This window comes from Phoca vitulina, unplaced genomic scaffold (assembly GCF_004348235.1).
Source record: "Phoca vitulina isolate PV1807 unplaced genomic scaffold, GSC_HSeal_1.0 scaffold96, whole genome shotgun sequence".
Lineage (NCBI taxonomy): Eukaryota > Metazoa > Chordata > Mammalia > Carnivora > Phocidae > Phoca > Phoca vitulina.
This window is the reverse complement of record NW_022589799.1, coordinates 966,326-983,802: the sequence shown is the minus strand read 5'-3', so window position 1 is coordinate 983,802 and position 17,477 is coordinate 966,326. Positions and strand designations below refer to the sequence as shown.

At 45.8% G+C, this 17,477-nt stretch overlaps 3 protein-coding genes across 6 annotated transcripts in view; 2 read left to right on the top strand and 1 right to left on the bottom strand.

The window, feature by feature from the left end:
• RIIAD1 (regulatory subunit of type II PKA R-subunit domain containing 1) overlaps positions 1 to 13,337 on the top strand; it is a 35,764-nt gene extending 22,427 nt beyond the window's left edge. The window contains exon 5 of one of the 2 annotated variants that reach the window (XM_032397003.1): positions 13,255 to 13,337. The gene's annotated coding sequence lies outside the window, so the exon portion shown is untranslated. Of the gene's footprint in view, positions 1 to 9,140; positions 9,299 to 13,254 lie in introns of those variants that run through there. The other variant, XM_032397006.1, reaches the window with a different exon arrangement.
• On the bottom strand, positions 5,643 to 10,837 carry MRPL9 (mitochondrial ribosomal protein L9). Of its 3 annotated transcripts, XM_032397001.1 has the most exons (8): positions 10,398 to 10,837; positions 9,600 to 10,148; positions 9,310 to 9,466; positions 8,703 to 8,827; positions 8,437 to 8,487; positions 6,895 to 6,996; positions 6,296 to 6,379; positions 5,643 to 6,180 (listed from the first exon to the last, which is right to left on the bottom strand). In XM_032397001.1, exons 2-8 carry the CDS (start codon positions 9,753 to 9,755, stop codon positions 6,046 to 6,048), a joined length of 810 nt encoding a protein of 269 aa, XP_032252892.1. In that variant the 5' UTR covers positions 9,756 to 10,148; positions 10,398 to 10,837; the 3' UTR covers positions 5,643 to 6,045. The 3 variants fall into 3 exon arrangements, with proteins under 3 accessions (XP_032252892.1, XP_032252891.1, XP_032252893.1); XM_032397000.1 differs by having other exon boundaries at positions 9,600 to 10,837; XM_032397002.1 differs by having other exon boundaries at positions 9,639 to 10,835.
• Positions 12,297 to 15,821, top strand: OAZ3 (ornithine decarboxylase antizyme 3). The gene is given in 7 exon segments (XM_032397060.1): positions 12,297 to 12,323; positions 12,798 to 12,967; positions 13,255 to 13,315; positions 13,317 to 13,391; positions 14,120 to 14,295; positions 14,812 to 14,897; positions 15,653 to 15,821. Coding segments are annotated over 7 exon segments (738 nt in total). The 3' UTR covers positions 15,796 to 15,821.
• Positions 15,822 to 17,477: the final 1,656 nt, after the last annotated feature.

The following is a 17,477-nucleotide window of genomic DNA, read 5'->3' as shown; positions in this document are numbered from 1 at the left end:
AAAAAGTATAATATTAACTGTAGACTTTTTGTAGTTCTTGTCAAGTTGAAGAAGTTTCCCTATATTCCTATTTTTCTGAGAATTTTTTTTTTTAAAAACCATGAATGGGTATAGACTTTTGTCAAATGATTCTTCTCCATCAATTGATATGATCATGTGATTTTTCTTCTTTAGGGTGTTAATATGATAGATTACATGGATTGATTTTTGAATATTGAACCAGATTTGCATCCCTGGAATAAACCCCACTTGAGCATGGTATATAAATTTTACCATAATTTTTTTTTTTTTTTTAATAAGATTTTATTTATTTATTTGACAGAGAGAGACACAGCGAGAGCAGGAACACAAGCAGGGGGAGTGGGAGAGGGAGAAGCAGGCTCCCCGCAGAGCAGGGAGCCCGATGCGGGGCTCGATCCCAGGACCCTGGGATCAGGACCTGAGCCGAAGGCAGACGCTTAACGACTGAGCCACCCAGGCGCCCCAATTTTACCATAATTTGATAAAATCTATTTGCTGATACTTTGTTAAGGATTTTTTGCATTTATATTCATGAGAGATATTGGACTGTACTTTTTTTGGTACTGCTGGGGGTTTGTTTATTTTCATAATACTAGCTTCATAAAATGAATTGGGAAGTATTCCCTCCTATTTTATGGAAAAAATTATATAGAATTAGTGTTACTTCCTCTTTAAACATTCGGTAGAATTCTCCAGAGAAACCATCTGGGTCTGAGAGTTTTTTGGGGGAGAAGAGGGGGGCCTTAAATTATGAATTAATTCTCCTTAATTGTTATAGGGCTATTCAAATGATCTATTTCATATTGGGTCAGTTATGGCAGTTTGTGTTTTTCAAGGATTTTGTCTAACTTATCAAATTTATGCATATAGAGTTCGTAGTGTTCCCTTATCATCTTTTTGATATCTGTAAAGTCTCTACGCTGTGTTTCATTCCTAATATTTGTAGTTTGTTTTCTTAGTCAGTCTTGCTAGTGGTTTGTCAATTTTATTGATGTTTTTCAGAATACAAGCTCTTTTGTTTCATTGATTTTCTCTATTTTTCTTTTACAAATTTCATTGCTTTCTGGTTCCTTTCATTTTTATTTCCTTGCTCATGCTCGCTTAGGGTTTACTTTGCTCTTCCTTTTCTAGGTTCTTGAGATGGGACTTAAGATGACTGATTTTAGACTTTTCCTCGTTCCTAATGTATGCATTTAGTGCTTTAATTTTCCCTTAGCACTGCTTTAGCTGTGTGCCACAAATTTTGCTATGTTGTTTTCATTTTTATTCAGTTCAATGCATTTAAGTTCTTTCCTTCAGAATTCCTCATTGACCCATGGATTATTTAGAAATGTGTTTAGTTTTGAAGTATTGTAAGATTTTCCTCCTATCTTTCCATTGTTGATTTCTATTTTGAGTCCATGGTGATCAGAGAACACATTCTGTATCATTCCATTTTTAAGATTTTATTTATTTATTGGACAGAGAGACAGCAAGAGAGGGAACACAAGCAGGGGGAGTGGGAGAGGGAGAAGCAGGCTTCCCGCAGAGCAGGGAGCCCGATGTGGGGCTCGATCCCAGGACCCTGGGATCATGACCTGAGCTGAAGGCAGACGCTTAACGACTGAGCCACCCAGGCACCCCTGTATCATTCCATTTTTAAATTGGTTGAGATTTGTCTTTTGGTCCAGGATATGGTCTATCTTGGCGTATGTTCTGTGGGAGCATGAGAGAAGGTCTATTCCACAGTTGTTGGGCGGAGTGTCCTGTGTTGCTTAGATCCTGTTGGTGACTGTGTTTTCATCTCAGTATCAGCACCTGCTATCTTTTTTCATGCAGTTTGAGATCTTCCTGGGTCTTGGTACGATGAGAGACTTTTTTTCCTAATATGTAACAACTTTATTTTTCATTTTTTAAGTAATCTCTATGCCCAGTGTGGGGCTTGAACTCACCACCCTAAGATCAAGAGTCACACACTCTACCGACTGAGCCAGCCAAGCGCACCCATGATGAGACTTTTTATCGGAGCCTGGACATTTTTGTATTATGAGATTGAATCGAAATTTAAACTCCTGTCTAACTTTCTGTGAACTGCTTTGGCATGGGCGGGGGAGGCGGAATTTCATGATCCTCCACCAGCTCTAATCTCTGGCTTTATTTAGGTTCCCCCTCTGCACTGTTCCCTATACTACAGTGTAGGAAACTACTTCTAGGCCATAAACTGAGACAATCAGGGGCTCACCTCATTTATTTCCCTTTTCAGTATCCAAACATGTAGAATTTTGTCTGTGTTTTTAGTTAATTATAGTGGGAAGGTGATTTCTGTAGCTGAGATCACTTCATGGGTGGAAGCGGAGGTATTTCTGAGCCAGGTTTTCGGCGGGAACAGATGTAAGAGGCTAGGCCCCTAGGAGAAAGGGCCTTGAAACAGCACGACCAGTGTGTGAGGTCGTAATCCCCCCAGTCTTCTCCCATAAGGACTCATGGCCATTTGCACAATACACACTGGAAAAAGAGGAATATTCGACCATTTGAAGAACTGTCTGCTACAGGGTCCTGTCTGATATTGATGTCCACAGATCTGAAGCGTATGGCCCCGTTAGAGCGGCAGTGTACTGGGACAGGGTGACAAATGTATTCCAGACTAGGTCTGGCTCCGTAGTTCTGCTGGGTTCATAGATCCACCTAGCGGTCACTTCACTGGTCCTCAGTGGGTAACTGAGATGGGTAAGTATTTGATAGTTGGCAGAACTACATTAACCATGACAGGGTAAGAGATAGTGAAGAAGACCAGCATGAAACTCTTGAAGCTGCCTCCACCATCTCAGGCCAAGATAATTAAAACTGTCACATCAGGGGGCACTTGGGTGGCTCAGTCGTTAGGTGTCTGCCTTCGGCTCAGGTCATGATCCCAGGGTCCTGGGATCGAGCCCCACATCGGGCTCCCTGCTCAGCGGGGAGCCTGCTTCTCCCTCTCCCGCTCCCCCTGCTTGTGTTCCCGCTCTCGCTGTCAAATAAATAAAAACAAAAAACAACAACAAAAAAACTATCACATCGGTGGCCCTCTTGAAGACCTAAAGGATGCAGGGATGGTGGTCCCATCATAAAGCCATTTAATTCACTAGTCTGGTCCCTGGTAAAACCAGACATTTCCTGGAGGCTGACAGTGGATTATGGCGATCTCAACCAACAAGTAATTTTCGACAAGTACTCTGCTGTGCTAAATGTGGTGTCTTTGCTAGAGCAGATTAACACAGCCTCAGGTACACGATAGGCAGCCATTAATCTGAACAATATATTCCTGTCCATCTCTGTAAGAAAGGAGGATCATAAAAAGTTTGCTTCACTAGTGGGATGAGCAGTAATATATATTTACAGTCTTGCACCTGGACCATGTAAACCCTCCCACCCTGTCATCCTATGACCTGGACCATCTGGGCATTCCACAGAGTATCACATTACCACATTGATGACATCAAGGTCGTTGTACAGGACCAGCAAGAAATGGCAAGTACATTAGAGACTGGTGGTATATAAACCTGCAAATATTCATGACATTTTTAGAGGTCCAGTGGTCTGGACCATGCCAGGACATTCCCTCCAAAGTAAAGGGGAAATTTTACATCTCCCATCTCACTACTAAGAAGGAAACACACTGCCTGGTAAACCTCTTTGGGGTCTATAGACAGACAGCATATTCCACACTTGGGAATAGTGTTCTGACACATGTATCAATTTTGATCATAAATGGGACAGATGTAGTCATGGCCTGCAAAGGGCACAATGACCAGGTACCTTATCAGGTAAACTCTTTGGACCAGAAGTACAAGTTGAGGGGGTGTAGCTAGAAATCTAAATGGGGAGTAGAGGTGGGAGAGGATAAATACCCATTGCAGACTGGACAAGCTATAGCAGCAGGGGCTGTGAGCTATCCCAGACCTTCCTCTGTTAGTTTTCCCAGGAAAAGGGGCCCATCAGAATCCTGAAGGGATCATTCTAGAACTTATGAAGTAAATGGATCTGAAGAGCCCAAAAGGTGGACTGTAGTGGAGACAGCGTGCGGCCCCAATTTCCCAGTCCAGGACTGAAGCACTCCTTTCCCAAGCTGCTGAGAACGCTGACAGCTCCCATCTGAGTCCCCCCCTGGGAACTGCCTTTGCCTCAAGTCAAGTCACCTGAGCACATGGCCCTTTCCTGGTCCATGTGGGGGTATGTCTGGCCACTTGCCTCAGTAGGTTACACATTTCTGCAAAGCTATCCTAGCTTGAGTGTGAGGGACTGACCAAGGTCTTTGTTGAGACCACTCAGCTCAACCTCCCCCCCTCTACACAGTCCTGCTTCCTTGACTCCCCCACCATACACTTCCTGCACACAAATTTCCAATTCAGTCTGTTTCACCAGGAACTCACACTATAGCAAATTAAAATGGAAACACTTTGGGATTAGCTGTGTGGAATGTTGTGCCTGTTGCTCAGGCAATTTCAGAGAGCTTTATGATGCTGACGGTGGTGGTGTGGAAAGATGTGTTAAATGAGCTTTTCATCTTAACAGCAGGGATGGAGATCAATTTCAACCACCACCAGTGGCGGACTTGAGTTACGGAGTCTGGCAAGTGTGAGGCTGGCCTCATGTGAATGAAAGTTACTTAACTCAGAGTGGTAGATGAGCTCAAACACTATGACAGAAACACATCTCTCTGAGCTTCTGGTAAGGACAGCGGAGGCAATGGTCCCTCCTATACCCTTCCTGAATTGTGTGACATCACATTATATTTGAGTGACTAGCATAATCCATTTGTCAACAGTTGGGTCTTTTTTCCACTCATGGACCTTGAATTTATGCAGAGCTACTTCCCTTATCTCCCATCAAGATACCTATTCCATAATTACCCAGTGACTAGCCCTATATCATAACCCTGGTCTAGAGACCAAGATATCTTTTTTATAATTTCAGGAGCTGGTTATAGAAACAAAACAGAAGTTCTCCTTAAATTTCTTTCATCTCAGCTTCATTTTCTCCAACAATTACCCTTAGGCTGTATTCAGATCCCTTTTAGAAAAGTAGAATCCATTGTACTTATTCATATTCATGACTTTATCAATATACCTAACAAAAATAACTCTTAAGACCAAAGACATACCAGATCAGCTTGTTAAGTTCTTTGCCCACAGCACCTATGGGATGTAGCCTGCAAATGCATCCTCTTCTTCCTTCCTTTTTAGCACCAAACCCCATAGCTCAAGAGGACAACCTACTTGGAGGTTCTATCCCCAGTCTACTCAGGACTGGTAAACAACACCTAAAAAGAACACAAGCTCTATAGTCAGTGGTATTGTAATAGCATTGCATGGTGACAAATGGCGGCCTCGGCATACCTAGGTAAGCACAGAACGTACAGAATTATCCAATCACTATGCTGTACACCTGAGACTAACGTAACATGGTGTGTCAAGCATACTACAATCAAAAAAATTTGAAAATTAAAAAGAAGTTAAAATTTATCAAAACATGCACACAAACACTTAATGACCATACACAGCACCATTTGTAGCTAAGAAAACTGTAAAGGTGTGGTGTTAAGTCATAAGTGCATAAAGTAACTGTAGTGCATACCATATCACTGTCATAAAAACACCCAAAAATAAAAAGAGCACAACCTCTTTATTTCCTCTTGTGATGCAAATGTTCCGTATGTATGAAAATGGGACCAGTACTGGAGAGAATGGGTAGCTCTCCCATTTGTTCCAGCAAATTCCAGGCTCAACAGGATCTAGACTGTTTTCATCTGTTACTATTCAGCTTATCAAATCTACAGCCTGGTACTCCTTGAGCAGGACGGCCCAGGTAAGGCCGATGTGCTAACAGCCAAAGACAGAGGTGGGAGATACAGACGAGTCAATGTGGCCATGCAGGTTAGGCCCATGTCCCCACGTGCTCTCTAAAACTCCATTATTTGGTCAGAGCTGGGAGTGGTGTCAGCGTGCAGGCCCACTGTCGCTCACTGCTCCTCTGATTCTGCTCTTCTGCTTCTGAGGGAGAGAAGGTTCAGATCGTCTGGGAGCTGGTGGGGACCACCCCCTGGGCAGCTTGCCGGGCTAGCCAGTACTTGTATCTTTTGGTCTTGGGCCTCTCAAAGTTCACCACAGACATAGGTAGCCTCACAGTGTCAAGTCCATTCACCTGCACACAGAACGACAGGAATCCTCAGAGGTCAGCTGGGCAGAAAAGAGCTACTACCACCGATTCCCACCTTTTCACCCAGCCAGAAAAAGGAGGCGGTATGTGAAACACTCACCGTCACCTCACACCAGTACTCGCCCCACCGCGTAATGGGCTCTTCTGGTAACTTTAATGCATGCGGGGCGACCACAACACCAAGCTGCAAAAAGTCACAACCAAAAGAAGCTCTGTTTACATTGATGCAACTGTAGGCAACCTCAAAGAAGGTTCTGGAATTTCCTGTACAGGAATGAATAAAACTGAGTTTACCCTGGCTGATCCCATGGGAGGGCACAGACCTCCATAGATAGTGGCAGAGAAACTCAGTCTAATTTCTCAGAAAGGGAGGAGGATTCACCAAAGAGAAACAGGTCTTGAGCCTGAAATCACTGTATCCACAAAAGTACAAACTCCCCAGTGAGTCACATTTTCTAGGTTTTCCCTGGCTAGAGAGGAAATAAATGATAACACCATCTTTTCCTATCAATCTTCAAATTCTGACATCCCTTAGTCCTTAGCCATTTCTCTCCCACAACTCCTGCAACCAACCAACAACACCTTCCCTAACTTAAGCTGTATGATCACACTCTTTCCTAACAAAGGGATCAATTCTGGGCCTCCTTCCCAGGGGAAGCTTATACCCTCAGAGGCACAGTGGTATGTGGGAACACTCACATTTTTGAAGAAATGGCGGGCGACTATTTCAGGGTTTAGTTCCCATTTGACGTTGTTCTTCATCCCCACTTCCAGGTGACAGCTTCTCAGAAATTTCACTGTCTGACAAATTATAAACAGGAAATAGGTTAGAGTTGCAATCAAAGGAGAAGAAACATGTTAGCAAGAGGCACAACGTCTGAGTTCAGGAAAAGAGCACAATTTCTGCTTCACAAGCATACAGGTGAGAAGATGACTGGGAAAGAGAAACATTCTTACTGTCTCACGGCTGATTTTGTAGGAAGGTGTTTTAGTGAAACTTTGGAGGAGAGGGTCACCTATACCTGGTTGTTCCTAAGCAAGGAGAAACAGGCCATGTCAAAGTTAGACCTATCAATGGGGATCAGTGGTAGATCTCAGGACAGATCGACTTTTTCTTTTCTTTTTGAGAGAGAGCATGCATGAGTGAGGAGGGGCCTAAGGAGAGAATCTTAAGCAGGTTCCGCGCAGAGCACAGAGCCCGAAGTGGGGCTCGATATAACAACCCTGAGATCATGATCTAAGAGGAAATCAAGAGTCGGACGCTTAACCGACTGAATCACCCAGGTGCCCCAGGATAAAATGACTTTCTTTTCTTCTTCTTCTTTTTTTTTTTTTTAAAGATTTTATTTATTTGACAGAGAGACACAGCGAGAGAGGGAACACAAGCAAGGGGAGTGGGGGAGGGAGAAGCAGGCTTCCCGCTGAGCAGGGAGCCCAACACAGGGCTCGATCCCAGAATGCTGCGATCATGACCTGAGCTGAAGGGTGACACTTAACGACTGAGCCACCCAGGCGTCCCCTAGAATGACTTTCAGAGACCATATTAATCCAATACTTCTGGCCCTTCAATCCTACCCCTACCCCATTAATAACTTCTCCCTGCTTACAGAATGAAGTATAAATTCATTAGCTGAGGATTCAAAATGTTTTACAAGTCTCACCTCAACCTCCTTTCCAGCCACATGTTTTGTAATATTACCCTACATAAGTCCTCTGCTTTTGCTAGACTGGTCTACTTTCCATGTTAAAAACATGCCTGAACCACCTGTACTTTTTTTCTCCCCTTAATACCTTTCCCACCCTCCTGGCCTTTCCAAAGTCTACTAAACCCACAAGGCCCAATTCAATCCCGTCTGAAGAAAAGCCCTCTCCAATCACCTTTTTGATCTATGTCATTCTTATAATCTACTGCCTTGAGCTTACTGATCACGTTCTCATGTGTCTATGTTCTCTGAGACTTGTCTGTAAATATCAATGGAGACAGAGCCCTCATCTCACACTTTTCCATGGGTCCCCTAGTAATCAGGCTGCAGCCTTTCTCGATAAGCTAGGGCACTTCACCCAACAAGTTAGGATCTCCCAGGAGGTCTCAATACCAGTTATGGCAGCCAGACATTTCCTCTTTCTCCTACACTTGTCTCTGAAATCAGGAGATTTCAGGGAAATCAAGGAGCCTCTCAGGAAGAAATTGGTGACTCCTTAGGTGACAAATAAGTAACAACTTTCTATGTTTTTACTCACCATCTCACCTGCCTTGGTCTGGATCTTCTCTAATTTTCCTTCTTGTCTCAGCTAGAAAAGAAAGTTAAAGATGAAAAAAAAAGAAAAGAAAAATGAGTCCATGATAAATATCGAACTTACTATGCTGGATATAGGCTGAGTTTCTGGGTTCCTGTTCTTCTAATCCCTATTTCATTTTTAAGTTAGACAGCAAAGAAAAGGAAGTTGCTAGATGAACTCTTAAGGTTTCTATTCCTCCAAGTCCCTCTGCCTTCCTTTGCGCTCACCAATTTCTCCTCCTCAAACAGTTTCTTGTTTTCAGGGGATGCATATACAGCCAGACCTTGAGGCAGTAGTCGATTCCGGCCCAAAGATTTCTTCACTGAGACCAGGTCACCCCGGACTCCAAGTCCTGCCAATAAGAACAGACACTGGATCAGACTACCTAGGAGTACCTAAAGAGGAGGAGAGGATCAAAGAAAGACGCACCTATCATTCTCTCATAGCGGTTATTCCTCCCAGAAAAAAATGTTCACTAAGAACAACACTTAAAAACTTCTAATTAGTTTCTTAGGGCCTGATTTCGAAATTTAATATTCCCTGTACAAAGTGAGAGTTGCCCCCGTAACAGGATTTCAGGAATTGTAGCACATGCTGTTAAGCCTCCTTTTCCCTCCACGCACTGTTACTGATGTTGCTGCATTCACGTTTCTTTTTCTATGCAGGAAGGCAAGGACACAACCATAGTCCTTTCTATGGCTTCTTCCTCTCAAATACAGAGATCATTTCTACAAAGTAGAGAAAGGACGAGAAACAGCTAAGAGGGGACGGCAGGGAAAAGCTGATGCCAAACAGAGCCAGCCTAAGATAGGAAGTATCTTTGCCGGGCCTTACCTTCCACCGACTGCGTGAGGATGAGCTCCAGGCTGCCTTTGGGCCCGTGTTTCGTGTCCTCTACCAGCTTGTAGACCCGGTGTCGCCGGTGTAGGCGCGGCTTCCGGCCCTCTCCGGCCAGCGGCACCTTCCACCAGCGCTCCACGATGACCGTGCCCTGGCAGCCGGGGAGCGAGGGTGAGCGAGTCTCCCGGAGAACCCCCTGCCGCCCTCAGCCGCCGGCACACGGATAGCCCGCCACAGCCAGGCCGCGGCCCCCCAGAACAGTATTCGGGCGTAAAGAGCCCCACCTGAGGCGAGGACCCCCAGAGCTCAGAGCTGGCCCTCACCCGATTGTGAGAGAGGCTGAAGTCGCGCTCCGGGCCCGGGGTGCCCCGTGCGAGTCGCGGGAGCAACAGCCCCCGCACCGTCCCTCGCAGCAGGGCCCTCCCCGCGACCGCCGCCATGTTCCCAGCGCCGAGGGAGAGTGGAGGAGGCCCCCGGCGCCGGCGCAGGAAAGGCCCGTGCGGCTGCCCGCGGCGCGCCTGAGCCGCTGCCGCTCTGGCTGGCGAAGCCGAGGGGCAGACCCGGCCCGGCTTGGACGGTGGCCTCGCCGCCTCGCGGCCGACGGGACCTCAAGGAGCTGAGACAACGATCCGTGATTCAGCGTTTTCCTCATTTCCTCCTCCCTGTTTCTTCTCCGGGCAGGGACGCGCATAGTTATCGACAGATCGTGGCATGAACCGGAAAAGACACCGTCTCCTTCTTGCCTTCACGTTATCTTTAAAAATGGGGGCTTTGGTTTATCTCTCGCAGCTCTGAGGTCACTTGCAGCTCTGGCATTCTGTGATAACTGGATGCTGAGGAAAGAGGGATGCAGCTCTCACTTTTCCTTACTTGAGATCTTCCTAAAAGTGGTGGAGGGATGGGATCCTCTGGAAAATGATGGCAACTCCAGGAGGGGGCCTACCCTTAATCTTTACAACTGTGGTACTCAAGCTAGCATTTAAAGAATTCTAAATCACAAAGGAGATAAGCCACAGAAAAAGGAAAGTATGGCAGTGGTGAGAGAGCAGAAGGCAAGCTGACACCCACAACCCCCACCCCACCTTGTGCTTTGTCCCCAGCTTGCCTTCCACTCCCTCAGCAGCCCGGTCCAGACTGTTCTGTGGAGGATCTCGGTAGTGGAGAGAAGACCACATAGATGGAATGAGTAGGGTCTGTTTGGCAGCAGAGATTGTGTGAAGGTGCTCTACGCATCCTGTTAGTTGACCCGGAAACGTCCTCACTCCTCCAATAATTACACTTGCCTCACTTAGCTTCCAGGACACCAATTTTGTTTCTGTTTTCTTCCTGCTTCGCCAGTTTTCTTCACAGTTTGCTTTACTGATTTCTCCTTTTCTCCGAACTATAGAGTGCCCCTAGGACAGTCTTCCCATCTTGACTCTTTTCAGTATACACACCCGCTTTGAGCTCATTCAGTCTCAGTGATTTCCAAAGTTCTTTCTCTCTCCTAGACTTCTCCTAAACTCCAGACTTGAATAGCCCGGCGCTTATTTGTCTTTTCCTTATATATCTAACGGACAATTCAAAGTTAACATGCTTCAAACTAAACCCGTCTCTACCCAGCCTCAAACTGCCTCACCTGCAGCCTTCCCCATCTCCGTTGATGGAAACTATTCTTTCAGTTCTTGGACTCAACTTCTTTCTCTCAGACTCCCGGAAATCCTGGGGGGTTCTATCTTTAAACTATTTCCAGAATCCAACCTCTTCCCACCACCTCCAGTGCTTCAGCCTGGAATAAGATGCTATCTTTCTCCTGGATCACTGCAGTAGTTTCTTAGCAGATCTGCCTTAGTGTTCTGCAGTTTATTTACAACACAACAGTCAGGATCTCTTAAAAAACATACATCAGATCATGTCATCCCTCTACCCAAAACTTTGCAGTGACTTCCCCTTTTACTCAGAACAAAAGGAAAGGGCCATACAGTCATCTACAGGGCCTCCCTAATCTGGCCCATTAGCGCTCTGACTTCATCACCATGCCCTCCCTGTTTCTTGAAAACACCAGGCACTTTGTCCTCAGGGCGTTTGCACTGGCTGTAGCTTAGGCATGGAATGCTCTCACCCCGAGATGTTGGCTTGGCTAACTCCCCCACCTTTAAGTCTTTGATTAAATGTCACCTTTTCATTGAAGCCTATGTGGATCACCCTATTTCTTTTTTTTTTTTTTTTTACCCTATTTATTTCTCCAGCCTGCCCCACCCCCTTCACACTCCTGATCTTCCTTTATCCTCTTTTCTCCATAGCAGTTATCATCTAACATACTAAATTTTATTATGTTTATAGTTTATGTTTGTCTTCTTACTGTTTTAAGATTTTTTTTATTAGAGAGAGTGCAAGCAGGGGGAGAGGGAGAGGGAGACAGACTTCTTGCTGATCGGGGAGCCCCACACTACAGGACCTAAGCTGAAATCAAGAGTCAGAGCACCTAACTGACTGAGCCACCCGGGCTGCCCCTGTCTTCTCACTGTTAGAAGCTAAGTTCCATTAAGCAGGGATCTTTGTTTTGTTTACTGGTGTATCCCAAGCACCTAGAATACTGCCTGGCTTTCAGTAGGCCCTCAATCAATATTTGTTGAATGGATAAGTGAATGAATATGCAGAGGTCTCAAACTGGTGGCCCCAGAATCAAATTTTGCTCACAATGTTGACTTTTTTTCATGAACAGTTTTTGTCTTTTGAGTTAGTAGCCACTAGTTAAAAAATGTGGAGGAATTTAACACAAAAATCTATCTTTCCGTTTTGTGTTGAAAAATCATACAATCTGGGACCACTGAGTCTGCATTTCTACAACTGGATGGAGCTGAGTTGTCAGCTTCTTTTAGGGTATGAGCTTTCCATTTTGCTACAGCCCCATCCAGCAGCTCCACTAATTCCATTAGCTGTCCCGGCTCCTGGAGGCTGTTTGCAATTTCTACCCTACAAGGCAATGAGATAATTCAACAATGTGTAGCACCCCTAGATTATTAAAGGTAGGGATATAATAAAACTATTGAATTGATAGGAACTGGGAACCAATGTATTAGGTCAGACATTGGATCAGGGCCTTGGAAGCCTACAGTGTTAGACACCAACCAGTTTGTTGCTCAAGTGGGATGTGTGTATGTGTGTGTGTTACACGAGAGTGTGCACACACATGAGCGCATATGCCAGAATAAGGAGCCAGGTTGGGAGTGCTTGACAAGTGCTCAGGCAGGGCTGAACACTGTACAGAAGCTAAAGTATTCTAATCACTGGTACAGCCAGGAAGTACTTACTAGATGAACAGGATAAGGGGGTTGGTTGGGTGGGGTAGGGGACCAGCAGAGTGGAGTCCTGAAGTGACATAAGGGCTAACCCCCTTGCCCATGTCATAGTGCCCACCGGGTCACAATGACACCAGGTTGTGTGAACCTCTGCCACCCATCTCTGAACCTCACTTTGCCGCAGGGAGGCACTGAACTGAGAAACTGCCTTGTAACAGGTTACGCCCCTCTGCCTTCTCCCTTTCTTATATCAAGAGGGGAAAAACACGGAACTACCTCTACCCGATCTGGTCACCATACGCCTATTACCTTTACTGTTACAAATACCGGATCACCCTCCGGGAGAAGATGCTGCCTTGTTGTTATAAAAGGTACTTGTTTTCATCTCTACTTGTAGTTGTTTATATAAACTGTCAGGAAAAATAAAAGAATTTGAAGGGAATTCCCAAGGGGCAAGAGATAATAGCAAAGGCGGTGGAAGGCTGGCATGGAACTTTACAATTTTTCCATCTGGCTGGCTTGGGAGAATGGAAACAGGCTGGTCCACAGAAGATACAGAAGATAGTGCCAGAGCCCAGTCCTGTGTTCCTGGAAGTGATGAGCCTCTCTCCTTCTCAGACACAGAGGGAAACTAATTTGGGCCCATTTTCCCAACCAGCATCACTTATAAGGAACGGGAGGACTTGACACTCCGGCCCCGTTCCTGCCTTCAGTGCTCCTGAGTCCCTAGCAGGCCTCCAGGCGGTCAGAAGCACCGAGCAGGGTGATCACGACCAGCTTAAAGAATTATACTCGGTAAGTGGCCTCTGTGCTGGGGAAGCCCCTAGCTTGCTTCAGTGACACCTTGTGAAGAAGGGGCATTATTGGCTAGTTGGAAAATAAATTGTAAATCTTGGAGCTCATGTATAACAGCTAGTTGCTTTAGAAACAAGGATTCTGGCCCAGAGATATCAAGTCAAGATCACAGAGCTGGTGGTGAAAAGCTTAATGGGAAAAGAGGAGGTGGGAACAAAGAGCAGAATGTAGTAAAGCTTCTGGGACATAAAGCTGTTTCGCTGCTAAGCAGGGACTAGAAACCAGAACTCCTCAACTTGCCCCTCTATCCTGCTGCAGTAACATGCCTGTGGGTGACCTCTACATTTTAAAAGAGAAATAGAATTCAGAGAAAACCCCTATCATGGAAAAAAGTGGAAGAGCATTATCAGTGAGACAGTAAACAAATGACAGCGTCATTTAAAGAAGCAGCCCTCTGATATGTTTCTGAAGGGTTGGTGCGCCTCTCAGGTGAGGTCAACAGGCAGTAATACTGCCACTGCACTGACTCCTTTCTAGATTGTTTGATATCAAGGAAAGCTCCACGATAGAGAATTAGGTCCTAGGACTAAGGGATAAAGACTTTGGCTCCAATTCTCCCAGGCTCCGTCAGCTCCCCGTTAGCTTTCTCAGACCCAGCCAAATCAGCCTGCGATCTGAATTGAGGTCGAGATGAGAATAGAAGACTATTACTCTTATTCCTCTTCCAGGCTGGGAACCTGACGGTGCTGGCTACTGACCCCCTGCTCCATCAGGACCCAGTGCAGTTAGACTTCCATTTCCGCCTCACCCCCCAGACCTCTGCCCATTGGCACGGCCTTCTCTGTGACCATCGACTCTTCCTGGATATCCCATATCGGGCCTTGGATCAAGGCAACCGAGAAAGGTGACTGAGCCCAGATGGAAAAGCAGGGAAAGGGGGGGGTGGAGAGGGGAAGAGGCAGGGGCTTTCCTTCTTTTATGTCATAATCAGGTAGTGGGTATGCTAACCACTGAGGGTTGATTCAGAAGCTAGATACTTTCACACCACTGAACTGGCATGCAAACAAGCCCATGAGCTGAGCCAAAATCTGGGCTTCGAGGAGTCACAGCCCATGGGAGGCTGCTGGACTCCGATTCAGAAACATAGAAGTGAGGATCCTTAAATAGTTGAGTAACAGGACGTGCCTTCCAGCTGTTTGTCTTTATATAGCAGTTCCTCTCTCCAGGCCCCTTCAGGTGTCAGTCTTATCGTGTACAATCCCTGGCCTTCAGAGGACAATCTATCAGTGCAAGTTCATCAACTTTCACTTCCTGGCTTAGGTCAGGAAAAATGGAACAATAAGGTTTCTTCTACTCCAAGTAGGGGTCTGGATTTTTAGTTCACTAAATATTAACCATGATTCTTTCCTCTGGCCCCTAGTTTGACTGCAACACTGGAGTATGTGGAGGAGAAGACCAATGTGGATTCCGTGTTCGTAAACTTCCAAAACAACCGGAATGACAAAGGTGGGGATCAGCTGTCCTTCCTGGCCCATGGTGCTGAAGCAGCTGACAGCAACTTATTCCTTTGTAGGAGACTCTTCCCCCACTCTTTAGAAGAGAACATGCTCATAGGCATTTCAGGGATTTAACCACCCCCCTCCCCTGCAAGGAAATGAAGGCACCGAGCACTCTGTGCATTCAGATTACACTGGGATTATGAGGAAGGCCCTGCAGGTAGAGGTCAAAAGCCAGACTGAAGAAGCACTAGTGAAATTAACACAGAACCATTCAAGGCATGTAGCTGGTGGGACAGAAAGGACCTCAAACATATTAAGCACCTACAGTGTGAAGGGGTTGAACACAGGGCCAGGAGAATAGGAATATATTTACCCAGATGCTTGGAGCACATGTTGCAGAAACCACCTCTTCCCTCATACTCTGTTAGAAGACAGAAGATGGTCAAGAGTTTACTACACCATCATTGTGTTGGGCTTCATAAACATCAGCTCATTTAAATTCTGTGAGGAAGGTTCTATGATCCCCATCTTACAAATGAGAAAACTGAAGTTCAGAAAGGTTAACTTGTAGAATGTTACAAAGGTAAGTAAATGTTAGAGCCATGGTTGAAGTCTAAGTCAGCTAGTCCACAACACGTCACCCTAATGCCTACACTACATGGCTTTCCCCCAGCCACTCCCCAGTGAAAGAAGCCAAATCTGGGGGGAATAGTTGTTGTATGGAACCTCAGAGTGTTTTCTATTTTTTTTCTCTTTTCACAGGTGCCCTGCTACGGGCCTTCAGCTACATGGGCTTTGAGTTGGTCAGACCCGATCACCCTGCCCTCCCTCCCTGGGACAATGTCATCTTTATGGTGTATCCCCTTGAAAGGGAACCTGGCCACCTCTCCAATGAGCCTCCCTGAACATACTTATTCCTGCTGAGGGGATAATGGGAACTTGATAAATGGGAACCAGGATGTGATGCAGGACACCTTCCATCTTAGGAATAAAGGGTAGTGCAATCCTCAAGTGTTCACTTTTCTTGGGGGGAAGGCAGGGTTGGTTATGCAATCCTCAAGTGTTCACTATTTCTTGGGGGGAAAGCGAGTTGGCTGGAGTGGAGTGGAACGGGACCCTTATAGAGCTGAATTCACTATAGGATAAACATTTAATGATGGAAAAAAATCAGAGGGACCTGCACCAGAGAGGGAAGGGAGCCAAGGATTTTAGGTTTCTTTGCCTTCCCCCCTACTCCCAAAGCCATTTACTTATCCTAACCCTGTACTGAGTACTTGCCAAGAGCAAAAACCAGGCACTATAGAATTCAGAAAGACTTAAGCCTTGTTGGGAGACTTTTGTCCATATATTTCAGTTCAAATTAGAGAAATACTAATTCCTTCTCTTTGGATGTGGAGAAAATCCAAGAAGGTACCTGGATCCCACAGCTTTGGCTCAATGGGAGGATTTCAACAGACAAAATGAGAAGCAAGCATAGAAGAGGAAATTCCACACAGCAAGAGAAGTACAGGATTGTGTTGAAAGAATAAGGAACCCATCTGATTGGCAAGACTTAAAAGCCGCATTAAAGGGACAGACTTAGCATTCACAGTAACAGACTGCAGCCAGGAATGAGGCATCACTCATTTTCCTGAGCACCAAGTCCTATGAATGATTTATATCAGGGACCCCTCTAGTTAAGGGTAATTGCCAAGGGGCCAAGGAGCCTGGTGACTAGTGGGCCTCATGACCTGATTGTCGAGCAGCACCAACCCCAGGGCCAAGCCTGCTTCAGGGGTGGGTTCACTGCAGCCAGGGTCTGAAACCTTGCCAGATCAATGGCAGTCCTTCACTGATTCTTCCAAGACCCCACAAGCTACTCATCAGAGATGCTCCTTCACTGGAGCCTTTCTGCTAAATGGTACTGAGATTTTTCTGAGAAAATATACTTCGAAAATTGTGGCTATGGGAAAACATAGTCGCCATGCAGTATATGGGAAGGCCTAATTCCTAGATTTAAAACCCTGCATAAGGCATCCTTATGTGCTAGTTTTAAGTTTTGCAGTTCACCTTACTGATCCTTAAAAAGCCCTCCCTGTTCATTTGCCATTAATCCACCACCCACATTGCTGCTTATAATGTCTGCTTCCAAGTCTCTTCACAGTGCTCACTGGCCGCACACTACTACCCACAATGTGGGGAGACATGAGGACATGGCTCCCAAAGGTCTTACAGTAAGTTCACATAGTGGAGATCTACCAGAACCCAGGCCTCTTCTTCCAAATATCTAGCTTGGGTAGGGTCTTTTTTTTTAAAGATTTTACTTGAGAGAGTACACATGCATGTGAGTAGGGCGGGGGGGGGGGGGGGGGGGGGGGGGGGAGGGGGGGGCAGGGGGAGAGAATCTCAAGCAGAATCCCAGCTGAGCAAGGAGCCTGAGGCGGGGCTTGATCTCAAGACCCTGAGATCATGACCTGAGCTGAAATCAAGAATCAGACGCTTAACCGACCGAGCTATCCAGAAACCCCGGTGGGTTCTTATTTATATAACCTAAACCTAAATTGGTCTGGTTCTTAGTGAATGGTTAATTCTGAAGTAACTTTAGGGA

Excerpts from the sequence above, each read along its gene's own strand:
- MRPL9 (XM_032397000.1), bottom strand. The coding sequence starts at position 9,755 with ATGGCGGCGGTCGCGGGGAGGGCCCTGCTGCGAGGGACGGTGCGGGGG. Across the intron at positions 8,828-9,309 it reads CCTCACGCAGTCGGTGGAAG|GACTTGGAGTCCGGGGTGAC; the intron begins GTAAGGCCCGGC and ends TCTTATTGGCAG. Across the intron at positions 6,380-6,894 it reads CCCGCCATTTCTTCAAAAAT|CTTGGTGTTGTGGTCGCCCC; the intron begins GTGAGTGTTCCC and ends GACTTTTTGCAG.